Source organism: Misgurnus anguillicaudatus, chromosome 2 (genome assembly GCF_027580225.2).
Source record: "Misgurnus anguillicaudatus chromosome 2, ASM2758022v2, whole genome shotgun sequence".
NCBI classification, from domain to species: Eukaryota; Metazoa; Chordata; class Actinopteri; order Cypriniformes; family Cobitidae; genus Misgurnus; species Misgurnus anguillicaudatus.
In genome coordinates, this window is record NC_073338.2 from 7,839,307 (window position 1) to 7,854,603 (window position 15,297).

At 34.8% G+C, this 15,297-nt stretch overlaps 3 protein-coding genes across 5 annotated transcripts in view; all 3 read right to left on the minus strand.

Moving 5' to 3' along the window:
* LOC141367266 (major histocompatibility complex class I-related gene protein-like) overlaps positions 1–4,182 on the minus strand; it is a 90,000-nt gene extending 85,818 nt beyond the window's left edge. The window contains exon 1 of the mRNA XM_073872207.1: positions 3,739–4,182. Coding sequence (XP_073728308.1) covers positions 3,739–3,787 — 49 coding nt within the window. The 5' untranslated portion in view covers positions 3,788–4,182. The remainder of the gene's footprint in view (positions 1–3,738) is intronic.
* Positions 1–15,297, minus strand: part of LOC129441600 (macrophage mannose receptor 1-like) — a 329,376-nt gene that overhangs the window by 116,112 nt on the left and 197,967 nt on the right. The window lies entirely within an intron of this gene.
* On the minus strand, positions 8,168–13,413 carry LOC141367268 (antigen-presenting glycoprotein CD1d-like). The gene is made up of 4 exons (XM_073872242.1): positions 13,119–13,413; positions 12,725–13,009; positions 11,675–11,788; positions 8,168–11,547 (listed from the first exon to the last, which is right to left on the minus strand). Exons 1-4 carry the CDS (start codon positions 13,144–13,146, stop codon positions 11,525–11,527), a joined length of 450 nt encoding a protein of 149 aa, XP_073728343.1. The 5' UTR covers positions 13,147–13,413; the 3' UTR covers positions 8,168–11,524.

A 15,297-nucleotide genomic window follows, 5' to 3' on the forward strand; every position in this document is an offset into this window, starting at 1 on the left:
AATAAGGTACGAGAGGCTGTGCTGTATCATGAATAAGTAACGGCTGAAGGGCGTTGTTAGGCACGACGCGAAGCGGAGTGCCTGCAACCCCTTCAGCCGTTACTTATTCACGATACAGCACTTGCCTCGAGTACCTTATTGCTTTTATAAAACGGTTACCACAAAATATTAAAGTAAAAAAAAATATTAGTGCAACTTTCATGAAGTTAAATCAATAAAAGCATTCCTTCTGCTAGAAAAAATAGTCCCTGACTGCGAACAATAACATGAAAGCTCAAATAAAAACATCAAACTATTCTCAAACTTTGTCTCATTATATGTTTATGTGTTGCTAAGGGCGCAGTGATATTAAATAGAACTGTTGGGTGAAGCGGTCATAGCAGTGTTTTATCGTGAATAAAGCACACCTATTGACCAATCAGAATCAAGGATTGGAACTAACCGTTTTATAATCATCCTCATGTTGTTCTAAATCTGCATGAATTTTTTTCTGATGAACACAAATGAAGATGTTTTGAGGAATGATGGTAAACACACAGCAGATTGCAACCATTGACTTCCATAGTAGGAAAAAGTATTTTGGAAGTATTGTGATAAATGATGAAGAAAATATTTTAATAAATGATGGTTAGCACACAGTTGACGGTACCCATTAAATTCCATCATATTTTTTTATTTCTGCTATGGAAGTCAATGGTTACAATCTGCTGTGTGTGTACCATCATTCCTCAAAATATCTTCTTTTGTGTTCAGAAAAAAATTCATACAGGTTTAAAACAACATGAGGATGAGTAAATGATGACAGAATTTTTATTTTAGGGTGAACTATTCCTTTAACATTACCCAAGTTAACTTAATACCTTCAGTCTATCTGAGGAAGTAACCATGAGTCATTTTCTGTTCCCCCTCTTATCTCTTTTCTCTCAATCTTTCCTTCTTTTAGGGTACACTTGAGGAGTGTCCAGATGTTTATTAATGTTTTATTAATGTAATGTTATGTTTCAAATAAACATGTAAACATACTGTATATTTTTCTTTTTTTTTTAAACACCTACAGTAAAGTGTGACACTTAACACATTAAAAGCATCACAAACATTGAGGATAGAACTTCTAATCTGCAGTTTAACTTTTTTAACTAAATATAATAAAAGTTTTTTTTTAGAAGGGATAAGTACATGCCATCTTAAGGGCTAAGGTTATAATATATTGTTATGTGGAAAACACTTAAAAAAGTTTCGGCTGAGTGTACAGTTTAAGCTGGTGTGATTCTGGCACTGTGCTGGCAGTGTCGGCTGACTTTTAGCACCCGGACATGGTCCAGTTTCGGCTGAGTGTACAGTTTTAGCTGGTGTGATTCTGGCAATGTGGTGGCAGTGTTGGCTCACTTTTGGCACCCGGAAATGGGCCAGTGTACTTGGGCCGATTCTGGGGCGTCATTCATCCCAGATTTGGCCCTTCTCTGGCAGCCGGAACTGGGCCGTGTTTTTTTTCTGGCCTGCCGGATTTGGGCCATTATTGGGCCAAACTGTTTTGGCTACCTGGGTATGCTAGTGACGGACTTTTTCACAACCTTGATAAACATATAGGGTTAAGAAATGAATGATCTCTATCCACTAGAATGCTATCGCTTTTAATTTAACGGCTAATTTTATTTATCAAACAGATGGAATTCTTCAAATAAAAGCCTGTTACCTTCGGCAGTTTAAGTAAATAAAGGCCCCGGTCTTTATATGAGGAATTACGGTAATTAATCTGTTTTATGTGGTACTGACAAGAATAAAGTCCAGTAATAAAGTGACTGCTCTAACTGCGTTCAGATTAAATGGAAAAGCAATAGTATAGAAATATATTTTATTAACTTTTACCTCACGCCAAAACAATAACAAAACAAAAGACCCTAAATATGAATAAAAAACAAGTAACAGTTTCATGACACCAAATATTGTGGGTTTAATCTCATTTATGAACACAGATAGGCCTACATCGAAGTCTGAGAATCTCTGTCAGAGATGTAGCCCAGATAGGGCAGTAATCAGCAGTAGGGCTGTAGCGATACCTCATGCCTCTGGCCTAATCACAGCTGTGATGACATAGAGCAATATCACACTCCCACTCAAGCGATATTGCTTAACTATTTACCATAGATGCTTTTCAATATTGCATAACTGATTTATTTCATGTTTAGCAGATGAGAAATAAGGTTTTCAGCTTATTAGAAACAGAAAACATCCTGCCATAAATTCAACTCAGTCACTTCAATTCTCTATTCTCTTCTTTGCATTTTAGTTTCCATATTTTTCCATTCCTTAGTTAGTGGTGTTTTAAGTTATTCTTGTTTATATTTTGTTAATAAATTTCATTTTATGAACACGTTCTACAAGCTGTTCAGAATCTCCCAGAATCCTTCAGATGAATTAGATGACAAACTCCCTCTAATTTACATATTTCCTTATTTGTTGAATGGTCTATTTAGATGTATTTTATATGCCTGTTTGCATGGCTAACACATCCAGCTTAACAAAGTCTCTCGAGTTTTGTGTCATAGAATAGGCTCTTCCGATCTGCATTTTTTGGGACAGCCTGTCAAACTTCAAGCGTTTTTTTTTTTTGTAGATAATTTAATGTGCCAGATGAATTGGAGCACCCTTACAAAAGCTATAATCACATCACAAGAATAAAACTTTTGTTATCTCAAGGTCTAGAAAAACAATTTTTGTTATCTTGAGATCACAAGAAAGTTAAGTTGTGATCATGAGAAAACAAGCAAGCAAAATAATAATATTGCATGGTTTCTCCCAGTTTCCGTACGTTTTTAACACAGAATCGACAGCAAAATACTTTAACAGTATCAGGGGATACGTCTGATTAACCAAGAAAGTATTGTCACAAGAAAACTATGGTTTAATAACATTCTTTCCATTCAATCTTTTTGTATTTTAATGGTGATGATTACGAAGTTATTATTATCTAGCAATGCAATTCAGATGATTTGCTCTCAAGAAAATTAACCATGATTTAACTACAATAACAGTAATACAGGATAGATTCACACATTTTCTATGATCTCACCACGGTTAAAAACAAACAAACAAAAAAAACAAGATATTTACAGTAAAACTATGGAAATACAAATTGTAATCAATCTGCTAAAACATGGTCACTGCACTTTTACTATAAAACATATTAGAAAATTTTTTCTAACAGTGATAACTATGACTCACAATCGACCTGAAAAGAGTTTTAATAGTCCAGATGTTCCCATATGAAATGTTTTTATTTCTGAAATGTACTTCGCACATCTGTTTTATTTTTGTGTGTATAGGACTATCATGTTTTTCAAAAATGTATTCATTAAAACAGGCTAGAAATGGTACAAGAGACTGTACATCTACATTGCGGAACAGTATCTGATTTAAAAAGTGATGATTTGGAATAAATAAAAAGGCTTCATTTGATCATGCGCATCATTTCACCAAACTTTAAACACTGCACTTAATATTACGCGAAAAGATCTACAGCTGTTGACGCACCACTCCTATATAGGGTGTCATAAAAACATTTTGGTTTCACTTTATCTAAACACAACACACACAAACTATACAGAAAAAGTTTCCTTATTGTTTGATTTTTTTGGTACTTTTAGTGCTTGTCAACAAAAAAATCACATATCGTATTCAAAAGGCTGCACATAATGTTGCAAAAAGAAAACAGCGCTTATCTTTACCTAGTTAACGTACCTGCTTTGATGGCTCTCACACATAAGAACAGATACACAAGGATGTACATCCTCTCGAATAATGCATTCCATAAGTTACATAAATGTACTCAGTGTTTCCGCCTGCGTCCTGTAGAACTACAAGGAACGACCAGTGGACATTCCTGTCAAGGGCGAATCCCAAACGGCGTTGTTGCGCATTCGAAGTACACTTCGGGAACAAGACGTTATAAGAAAATTCTTTTTAGAAAATGACATTGCTTATTATTTCTCCATAAGCCATTGTATTTCAAATAGGAACGTTATAAAACACTAGTCTATTGTTGCCGTCTGCATTTGGGAGTGAGAAAGGATCGCTGGAATTCCCTAGCGGGCGTTTCCTGTGCTTATAAAAGAAGTAAAAGCCAATACTCGTCACACACTTAGGGGAAAGCCCCCTGGTGTCCCGTTATCTGACATCTGTAGGTTAGAAGTGAGTAATTTATTTAGTTTATCCTAAATACTGAATAGTTGTTGTTATGCAATAAAATGCACAAACCGAGGAGGAGACAATATTTGGCTATGCTTTTACAGAATGCCGTCAGAGAGGAAAACCCATAAAAGAGGGAATTATTAGAAAGCTTAGTTTTAACTTTAGTTTTACCATCCATACGGCAAATAAAAGTTTCCTGATTAAAATACAAAGGTTTGTTTAAAATGTATAAAGTATAAGATGTATGTATAAAATATAAAATTATAATTATATTTTTGTAGTTGAAAAAATATTACATTTTAATCTTTTCAAACCTATGCATAATAGTTTTTTTCCCCAATGCGACTTATAAATGATTTAAAATATATTTACTTTAAAAATACATATTTTAAAATATACAAAAATGGTTAAAAAATATTGGTGAAAAATGATATATTGGCCATTTATAGTATATTTTAAAATGTATTTCGGATTATGTTTGAAAATTTGTGCCGTTGTGTGCTGTTCCAGGGCTGCGTTCAGCCCCGACAAAACGTTGCACAACGTTTATTAAACAGATACGGTGATGCATTAAACCCATAGATATATACACTAGATGTCGCCTTGGAGCTCTGAGCATGCGTCAAAACCGCCGCCATCTTAGAACAGAGGTCTTGTCATAGGAAGTATCTAGGTAAAGCTGCTATCTCCGCCTGTACTTCGAATTCATGAACGATGCCGGACTTTTGTGCTGCGCATGGATGAAAGGCATCAAGCGTCGGCACCATATTGGATGGGTCTCCTCACTGTACGCTAGCACCAGAGTCAATGTGAGTTAACGGAAAGAAAGCCATACTATGGCCGTATTTTGTTGAGCTTATGGTTGCAATAACCGGCGCAGTATTGATTCCAGATCACATGGGATTATATTTCACAAGTATGATTGAACAATCAGGTTATTTTACGTTATTATTTATAATATTATGTCAATGTTCAGCAGGAACTGGTACTCTCTCTCTCTCTTGATCTCTCGCTGTTTTTTCTTCACATTTGAAGGTTTCCCAGTGATACAGGTGTGATGTGATCTAAATGGTAATGGATGTAAGCTCCAATTGGAGGCGCTACTGGTTTCCGGTGGTATTGTTTTAGCTCTGCTGTTTTACTGTGCATGGGCTACTGCCTTATTATTGTTTCGTTGTTCACACGTGATTGCCAGTGTCTGTCGTTCTTGACAAACCATGTTAATAAATCATTGAAGATTATTTCAAGCAATCTGTGAATTCATGACAACAGGCATGAGGAGGCAATGGGAAGTTGCTATAAAACGGGAGGGTTTTGTTGTGACAGTGTCGTCAAAACTCTGTAGCAAAGAGTATAGAAGAACAAGAGGGGAAACTTTGATTCGTTTTTGACAACAGCCACTAGATGGCGCTTCAGTAGCGCGGCCGCTATTTTGGAATGAAAATTCTCACAGCCAATTAATTCTTAATTCATTCATATTAAAATTAATGTAATACCTAATTACATAAAATACCTAATTATGTAAAAATTACATAAAAATGGTGTCTTGAGTAAAAGTACTAAAGTACTTTTTTAGTAAAAGTAAAAAAGTAGATGTTTAATGTACTTAAATATTAAATATAAACAAAAAACTTGAAATTATGAAATGTAGTGGAGCAAAAATTATGATAATATGCTTTGGAATATAAGTTTTCCAAAGAAAAACACTGATAAAATACAGATACTTGAAAATTTACTTTTATGTAGAAAGTAAAATACTTAAGTAGAGTCTGCCTCTGTCAATATGCCATACTTAAAGAGCATAATACAAAGTATTTTAGCATGAAAGCAGTATTTTTCAATGTATGACAGCGTCCTGTATCATAACTAAATATCTGCTGCTTATAACAACTCAAACCGTGTGAAAATCCGGTAAAAATTAGGGGAGTTATGATTATTCCTCATTAGAAATGAATGCAAGGGAGCGCACTGGAGACCCATCCAAGATGGCGGCCGCGCGATACGTCAGCTCCAATAGGCAGCTCAGTCTATGAGGTGTCTAAGTATATGTCTATGCATTGAACACCCTGTTGTGATGACGCAAGAGTTGCAACTACGGTAGCTAAGAGGTCATTCTTTGTGTTCTTTTTAAAATGTTTCTGAAGCCTGATGAAATTGTTATAAATGTGTGTTTAATACTGTAAAATACCCTCGATGTTACAGTCACTGACCTTGCCGTGTGGAATGAAAGACAACATTCCAACTTGAACCCATTGAGCGAGCTGTCTCTTTACTATCGCGTGGTTTTATACATCTTGCCGCTGATTGGACCGACATTTCTGACACACCCACCAAACAAGAGAAAATGCTTCTAAAACCTGTTGCACGCCGTTGCACACTGTTTCCAGGAAACATGTTGTTCAACCCGGAAACCGTAGCAAAACGTTGCGCACCGGTGTGAGATTGAACGTGCCCATGGTTCAGTGTTCTCTCCAACATTACATAACCAATCAAATTTCACCATTAAGTTCTTGTGTTTAATAAAGAGCGCAGATTATCTAATATGAATGTCAATCATTCCTTGTTGCCGTGCTACGTTGGTACGCAAAGTGCGAAAAAGTGAAAAAACGAACCGCGATCTTGAAGAGAATAAGCCGACTACAGCCAATGTTACTACTGCATTAATTCATAACGACGTTCCGGATTTAAATGCAACCCCAGATAGCAATTACATTTGGCCCGGATCCGTTTTAAAGCCCCTTGCCTCTGTTTCTATCTTGGAGACGTTTTCTGATTGTGAACCAGATCCGTGCCAGATAGAGGGTTCAGCTTAAACCATCAGTTCAATCAGTATATCATTTTCAGATATATACAGTATCATTATTCCAGATCACTTTTCCCAAAGGTAACCGAAAGACATTAGCTGTGTCTAACACTGATTTGGTCCAGATCTGCAATACGAATCTGAGCCGATACCGATGATCAGGCGGTGCTAGATCTGCGCTGGCACATATCCGCAACAACCTCGAATAACAGACCAGAAACGGCTTCGGCCCGATGTGCGTTTGGACTCAGGAACAAGTCCGGCTCTATCGTTTTGCGGTTGCAGTCCTGTTCCGTTACAGCGTCCAGTGGCTATCTGGCCATTTCATGTTCCACTTTTTCTTCTGTTAAACATACTTCACATAACCCTGTATTATGTTTCCCTATTATATTAAACGTGTGATTAAGATAAGAATTCCCTGTTCATAAATAAGTGAGGATAACTTGCTCCCTTCTGCATATAATATGGTTGATTTGAGATTTCTTTATACTCCTTTGAACTTTATGAAAAGGTTGACCTGTTTGACATGAATCCCAGAATGTTTGCCATTCTCTATTACATGATTCTAAAATTAATTGTTTTCCTTCTGATCTACTGATTGAAATATTATCCATATTTAAACTATCTTTAGCCATTTTGTCTGCTTCCTCATTCCCTTGAATTCCCATGTGCAGGTACCCATATAAAATTAGTTATTATTCCCTTTTGTTTAACACTATACAATGTAATCATGATTTCTATTAAAATGCCAGATCTAACATTTACTCTGCAACTTTCTGTTTTATCAGGACATGTCACTATGTGTCCCCCTAGTGGCCAGGAGGAACTGAGACAAAAACTACATGAAGCCCTGTGACAGGCAGTGACGGTTACAATGTATAAATACTAAAAAATATATATAATTAAATTTAATTTCAATCCATTACACTTCACTTTGAATTGATGGAGATGTTTGACACTACACCAAGTTTTAGCAAAAATTTGATTGTTATAAAAAATAACACACTGTATGATTAAAGATTAAAAACTGTCTCCTTTTACACCTGTCTTGGGCACATCACATCCTGTATAAAATGCTTGCCTACAGGGGATACAAGACCAGGTACAGCTCCTAATGCATCACAGGGCAAACACAGAACAATAAAGAAAAAAAAACAATGATAAAATGTCATGTCATGTTTATAATGTTATTGCTCAAACATAACATACATTATTCTTAAAATATAGCTATGAATATGTACATTTTAACAATCATTGTAGTTGTGACAAAATCACTTAAAACAATGAAATGCACAATTTGTCAGATTTGCTTTAAATGTATTTTCTGATAAATGTGTGATGCTGCCTGTAAAAACTCAGCTAAAATGATTTATTTGTGATTAACTGTTTTCCACATAAACTTATCCTAATGTAAAACCTTTTTGTTAAAATATAACATTGATATCTTTACAATTACTGTAATTTGGTAACCTGCAATTTCAGAAACATATTTTAGCAAGTTTGTGAAGCTTAGCAGATCTTACGAGTAAAAAATGTATTTCATAATTTTAGGTGAACTTATATATCTCATTACTCCATTCAGTTCTCACAAACTTCACACGCTTTTCTTCACACTACACAGTGATGTATAACCTGATAAGCATATTAGGCCACAGCAAACCAGCAACATGCACCCAAACTTCAGCTTTGGTTTTGTCCAGGGGAATTAAAAACACTCTTGTGTTTGTAAGATTAAAAATATAGGAATTTATTATCATGTTAGGTTTAGTCAAATGGTCAAGGGTTAGAGGATTAAGGACAATGTTTTTATGAGCTCTGGGCCTTTTGCCTCTTCTCTTCTGCTTCTTTTGGCTGATCTCCATTAGCTCTGCTTATTCTCTATGCTTTTCTCTTCATCTGAGTTCTTGGGTTCAGGCCATTAGGCCAGTCTTCAAGTTCTCAATGGTGACTCTCTTTCTTTTAAACTTTGTTCTTTCTACTATCAGGTAATATCTCACATACATTGGAAACAGTTAGTTGTACAGGTACATTTAGTATTTACCATTTCAATGCTTGAATCTTAATTTCAACTGTTTTAAGATTAAAGATAAATGAGGCAGCTAGGTTAGTTAGGCATTTAAACTACTTGTAAAGGACTTTTAATGATTATTTTTCCATTATATATAGTGTAACTATTTCAATAGTAACTTTAAGTCAGTACTGTCAGTAAACATTTTTATTTTTAAATATGTTATTTAGTTTTGATTTAATGGTAATACTTAAACTCTACCTATTGCAATACAATATATTCATACTTTAGTAACGCTCTCCGACATATGTCTGAAACCCAGGAACGACTGCAGTTTTGTTCTCCTTCCGAAACCTGACATCCCTTACAGATTGTTGCACTAAACAATGCGCAAAAATGAGCACAATCCGGACTTCCTGTGAGTCCACACTTTTATGACATTATGTAGCGTAGACCTTAGGGACCCTTAAGTGAGTCGACGAGGGCGCATCGGAGTAAGATGGGATGACAGATGGGATAAGCAGCTGCTTCAACTTAACTACCCTTATGAAAAAGAAGTTTATTCAAGTGTGCTTTAAGTATACTTTTTAAAACTTAAAAATAAGAAAGTATACTTTCAGTTTACTTTTTATGTACTTCTCTAAAATGTACTTTAGGTACTTCTCAGAAAAATACCTAAATTGTACTAAAGTATACTTGACCTATACTGACAGAAATGTCTAAATATATTTGGCCTATACTTGTTTACTGACATATCCTTAAAAGTATAAAGTAAAAATGCAACAACGAAAGCTACATTAAGAAAGCTGCAAAAAAGCCATATGATAAATATACTTTATTGTATTTCAAGTATATTTAACTTTGCAATAGTACATTACAAATATATTTAGAAAGAAATGAAGAGTTTGGTTCCAAAACGCAATAAACGCCATTTTTGAAAAAAATTAGTTACTGCCAGAATCAGTATTATATCAGGTCAGTATTAAAAAGTAAATTCTTAATTTTACGCAAAATCCAATATCCGCCGTGTTATTCTGCCATCTTTTCTCCCTTTTTTCCAAAAATGCAATAAACGCCACTCCCCCTTTTCTACAGAATGCCATAAATCCGCTCCACAGATTACAGCCCGCCATTCCACGCAAAGTAATTAATGATGTTGAGTACACGGAATCCTAGTTTTCCTCATCTACTATGTACTTCGTAATCAACAAACAAACCAAAACAAAATAATACTTTAATAGCATTGATAAACCTGTGATGGTTTTCTGTGACGGGAAAGAAATGTAAGCCATCAACATCTAATAATTTACGCAAGAGACACTCGGGAGACGGGTGCTTGTTTGCCCGGGCCGACAGCATCAAGTTTCTGTCATGCTAACACATTGACCCCAGGGGATCTTATGAAAAACTTTACATCATTTTACTCAAAGTCAACGAAAATCGAGCAGGACCAAAACATTTTACAGCTAATCGCTGTTAAGTGTTAAACGACGGCGTCAAGTATAACCGCAGCAATGACAGTGATCTTAATATGACAAAGTAAGTGTTTTGATTAATGACATTGTTTATATTTTTAATTAGTGTGTACAACTAGTCAACTAAATGAATATAACATGGCAAAGATGAATGCACATTTATATAGGCTATTGATTCAATAGATTTATAGCATTTTGAATAAAAACTTGTCATGAATTTATTGCATTTTGTGGAAAAAATTATAAGTTTTTATAATAAATCTTTGAAAATCAAGTTATGGATTTGAATTTTTTATGTTTTTATAACCTAAAGATGCTATGTGAAAGTTTGTAACAGACAATAGTGGTTTTCATCTTGTCACTTTCTTGGTATAGAAAATAGAATATGTTTTTACCGAAATTTATCAAAATGGATTTATTGCGTTTTGGAACCAAACTCTTCAAATGTACCATCTTTAAATATATTGAAAGTATGCTTATAACATATTTGATTTATATTAAACTTTTAACATACTTTAAAATAATTATAATTTAGTATATTTTCTAAAAGTATACTTTAAAAAATAAACTTGGAGATAAAGTTCTGTGCAATTTTTAAAGTATACTAATTTGAACTTGTTTTAACGTTTATTTTAGGTATACTTTATCTGTTTGCTTAAAGTTATCATTATAATAATGCACTGACCGCATATTTATAAAATACATTATTTAGCATCCTTTAGAAACAGTATAAGTAAATTTTGAATGTATATTTAGTGTTTAGTGTATTCATGGAGAATCTTTAGTGTTCTTTTTCTTAAGGGTATCTTAATGGAATGGCCCTAAAAAGTCCAAACATAACAGTTTCCAGTTTGTATCATAATTAGTAACAGCTATTACTGTTTTAAGTGATGCGCGAGACGTGTTAACATCTCAAAAAATGTGTTGTGGACCTTCATGTCCTTTAAAAAAACAAAGTTCAGAGATCGTAAAAATCTTGCAATGTAAATGAACTCAAACTGCACAAGGTCCTGATATCTTATGATGTTGGGATATTCATTTGATCATTCTTTATATGACACCTTGCTGCAAGGCTGCAAAGAAAAAAAACATATCCTTCTTAAATAACACACTATTTAATAACGTGATTTAATCTTTGATCTTGTGTATCGCTAAATATGGAAACAATTTAGCCAATATATAATATATATATAAATGTACCTTTACAAAGCCCCTTTTTGCATACGATGAATAGTGTTATGATGAGAACAGCCACAACAGCCAGACACGTCAGCACAATGATAACTACAGATCTTACATCTGATTCATTCAGATCTGTAGTGAAATAAAATGAAAAATGAAACGAATAAGTGCACAGTAACCAGTCGGTAATAAAATGTATGGGGGTTATGTCAAGAAAAAAAAGTTCTATAGCTTTTAAGTAAAGGAGTACAGTGTATTATGAATATTCTAGCTTCCAGATATTCAAAGGTCACTCTTCTCTTGTGGAAAACAACTGTCTAAATATTGTGAATGCTGGCCTTACGTTTAAAGAAAATATTTTTTTTAAATAAAAAGTGTTATCTGATCCCTTAAAACTGTGTTTATACTGTATATGCAAAAACCTTTAAGTGCGTCTAAAATGTTTTCTTGTAATTTAGCATTTTTTGTAATCATACTCTTAATGGTTTCTGCCAACAAACCGGTATTTCTAAATGGTCTGAGGTTGGGATTAAGCAAATTTGAAGCAAAAGTATTTGATGAACAGACAGATAGCGGCTTTTGCATCCAAGCTCTTCATATCTAAATAATCGCGACCGGTGACTTCTCTTCCGAGGGGCGCAAATTCAAAATATGTGTTAGGAGTGTCATGTGGTATGCTCGTCATGTCAAAATATGTGTTCGTTGCATGTGAACCATGTGCATCATGCGTCTTGTCAAAATACATGCCTGCTGCACACACGTCGAAAGGTTTTATGATAAAAGAGATGCTTATGTTTAAAAAATACTCGCAAGACACTAAACTTTAATGACGCATGAGATTAAGTGAGTATCTGGCAAACTCTCTTTTATCATAAACCACTTAGAAATGCCTGTAACAGGCTCGCATTTTGGCATGGCGTGATGCACCTAAGTTTACATGACATGCTGAACACATTTTAAAATTACACATTGTGATATGCTTTGCATCATGCGACATTGAAAAATAAGTCACCAGCCACCACTGTGTTTAAATAGTGTTTGAATAGTGTTTTGTTGGCTCTTAATTACCAAGGGTTATGTGTAAATCGTTATCCAGACTGATGTGATTTATTAGGCAGCTGTATTTTTGTTTCTTATGAAGCTCCTCTGCACTGATCTCCAAACTCTTTCTCATCTGATAAGTTTCATCTCCGTTAGGCAGCAGATTTCCTGTGACCTGCTCATTTGCTTCCTTATCATTACTCAAAATGGTCAGATTGATGTGACAGGGATAAAATCCTGTGGCCAGGCATGTGATCCGTGTCCTTCCAGAGTCTATAAGGGTCTTTTTAAAGAGTCTTGCTGTTGGTTTTACTAAAAAAAGGCAAACAGAACAATATTCACCAACTGATACTACCTATAGACAGAGAATACACACACAATATTTAAATAATCCTTTTATACTGTAATAAAATTGTCTCACCTTTTCTCAGTACACAGCTGTTTTCCATGTGAAGATATCTTCTCAAGACTTTAAAGCAAATAGGCTGATAAGAATTTTCAAACAGAACCTGTAAATACTGGTTTTGTGACTCATCTCTTTCTAAAACCCATTTCAGTTTAGTGTGGATCTTCTTTAATTCCACATCGTAGGTGAGGTCCTCTTTATCCAGCCCATTGAATGCATCCAATAACCGGATTTTCCCTGGTTTGTCATTGTCTAACAGCTCACAGTCAACAAGCCTCTGATAAAAACCTTCAGATAAACAAAAAAATAATAATAAAAAATAAACAAAAATACATTCATTACTTTTCATGCTGTGATTTAGTAAGTCAATTCATGGGTTTCAGTCACATAATTTTTTTTTATGCAGCCATCTTGAGGCCTTTGCGGAGCCACTCCGGGCAAAACGCAGTCATGCCAACTAGGGGTGGCATGGTTCACAAAACCCTTGGTTCCGTTCATATCACGGTTTTATGGTCACGGTTCTCGGTTCAGTACAGTTCTTGTTGTTATTTTTTCTTTTAATTTTTAACACTCCAGAAATGTATTATCTTATTAATGTATTAATTATCCATAATTTAGGATACAGTATTAAAAAAGTTATATCATGTAATCATGCACAAACTGAATTTGACTTTAAGCACATTATTGATTATCTCTGAGGAAAGCCAGGTGAGATTTTGATACAGCAAGAGGGAAGACATTGATGATTTCAACATGCTTTTCATTTATTTGGCAAAAAAAGAGAATGTGTATTTCTATCTACATGAACTTATGTGCATTTTTAGCACACAAAGATAACTTGGATTTATCAAACTGCCAATTTCAGTGTAGCTCTAAGATTTATCACTGAGAGGCTGCTTAAATACTGCAGAGAGTATGTGTGGATGAGAGAAAAACATAACGTTAATTACACCTGTAATATTTAAATCCGTATCTTTTGTCCACTTTTGACCACTTCTATCCTGATTACTTTAAGGGGTAATTTATGAAATAAGATTGCGCAACTTTCACGCGCTAGCAAAATGAAACTACGCGGAAATCAGCCACTTTCGTTTTATCAATGAAAGGCTAAAAAGAGCGCTGTTCACCGTATGTCAGAAAAGACGTGAAACATTGTGTTCAGTACCTCAGATTAGATAAATGGGCGGAGAGAAGGCTGTCGCGTGTGGTTGTTCGAACACATTCAACCCATAGACTGCAGTTCTATCTATTGTTTTTTTCCACCATCATCATAGGTAACATGAAATAAAAAATGTTTCCACACCAAACTTATTTGACGCTGGTGCATCCTCCTTTTCTCTCCCACTTGCCATTCCTACACGTAACATGACCTGCAGCACTCACTCTCCACACCAGTCACCTCATCTTTCGCAAATGGAAACACGCTATCTGAGGTCACATACAGGCAGGGGCGTCATGCACCAATTTTTTTTAAGGGGGCACAGTGTCAACAGCTCACAGAAATTTGTGCATACACAGACATCAAACGAAATATTATACAGCTTTCAGTCTTTTCCATGGTACTTACATTTCTAACAATCTGAAAATCCCTGCTTTCATGCAAAAACCTCCAAAATAAAAGTGATGACTAACTTTAATATCAAATACTATTCAATCGGAATAATGACACATTTGCATCATATTTACATCTGAAACGGCATGTTTTATTTATTTAAGTCTTACTGGCTTGTTTAATTGTGTCATTAATGCATTTTGCACAACAACTGCATTATCATATAAAATTTATGTAATTTTAAATCCATAAAGTATATAAACAACAAAAATGACATAAGCTATTGCCACGTGATTGATTTTAATGTTCAATAATGATTTTAAAAAATATGTTTAGATAAAATTATTAGAGGAACGTTTTTTTGCATTAATTTTTACCTCATATGTGAGCATGTGAGATTCCGCGCCCGCGTGAACTCTGGCGAACTTTGGCGTTGTGCCAAGAAGATGAATCTCTACTAATATAACGTTGAGACGGTCACATTTAAAACCATACATTTTCTACACAGAGGAGGTTAACTGCACATTACCGTACTGGGGTTTGGAAATGTTGTGAGCGTTTCTAACACATTTTAATTCCTCAGATAGCCAAATGCAGCTGCAAGCCAGCAACAGGAGAGAGCTCGTGAGCGTGCCCAGACGC

Excerpts from the sequence above, each read along its gene's own strand:
- LOC141367268 (XM_073872242.1), bottom strand. The coding sequence starts at position 13,146 with ATGGAAAACAGCTGTGTACTGAGAAAAG. Across the intron at positions 11,789-12,724 it reads CGATTTACACATAACCCTTG|ATCTGAATGAATCAGATGTA; the intron begins GTAATTAAGAGC and ends ATTTCACTACAG. Across the intron at positions 11,548-11,674 it reads CAAAAAGGGGCTTTGTAAAG|CCTTGCAGCAAGGTGTCATA; the intron begins GTACATTTATAT and ends TTTTCTTTGCAG.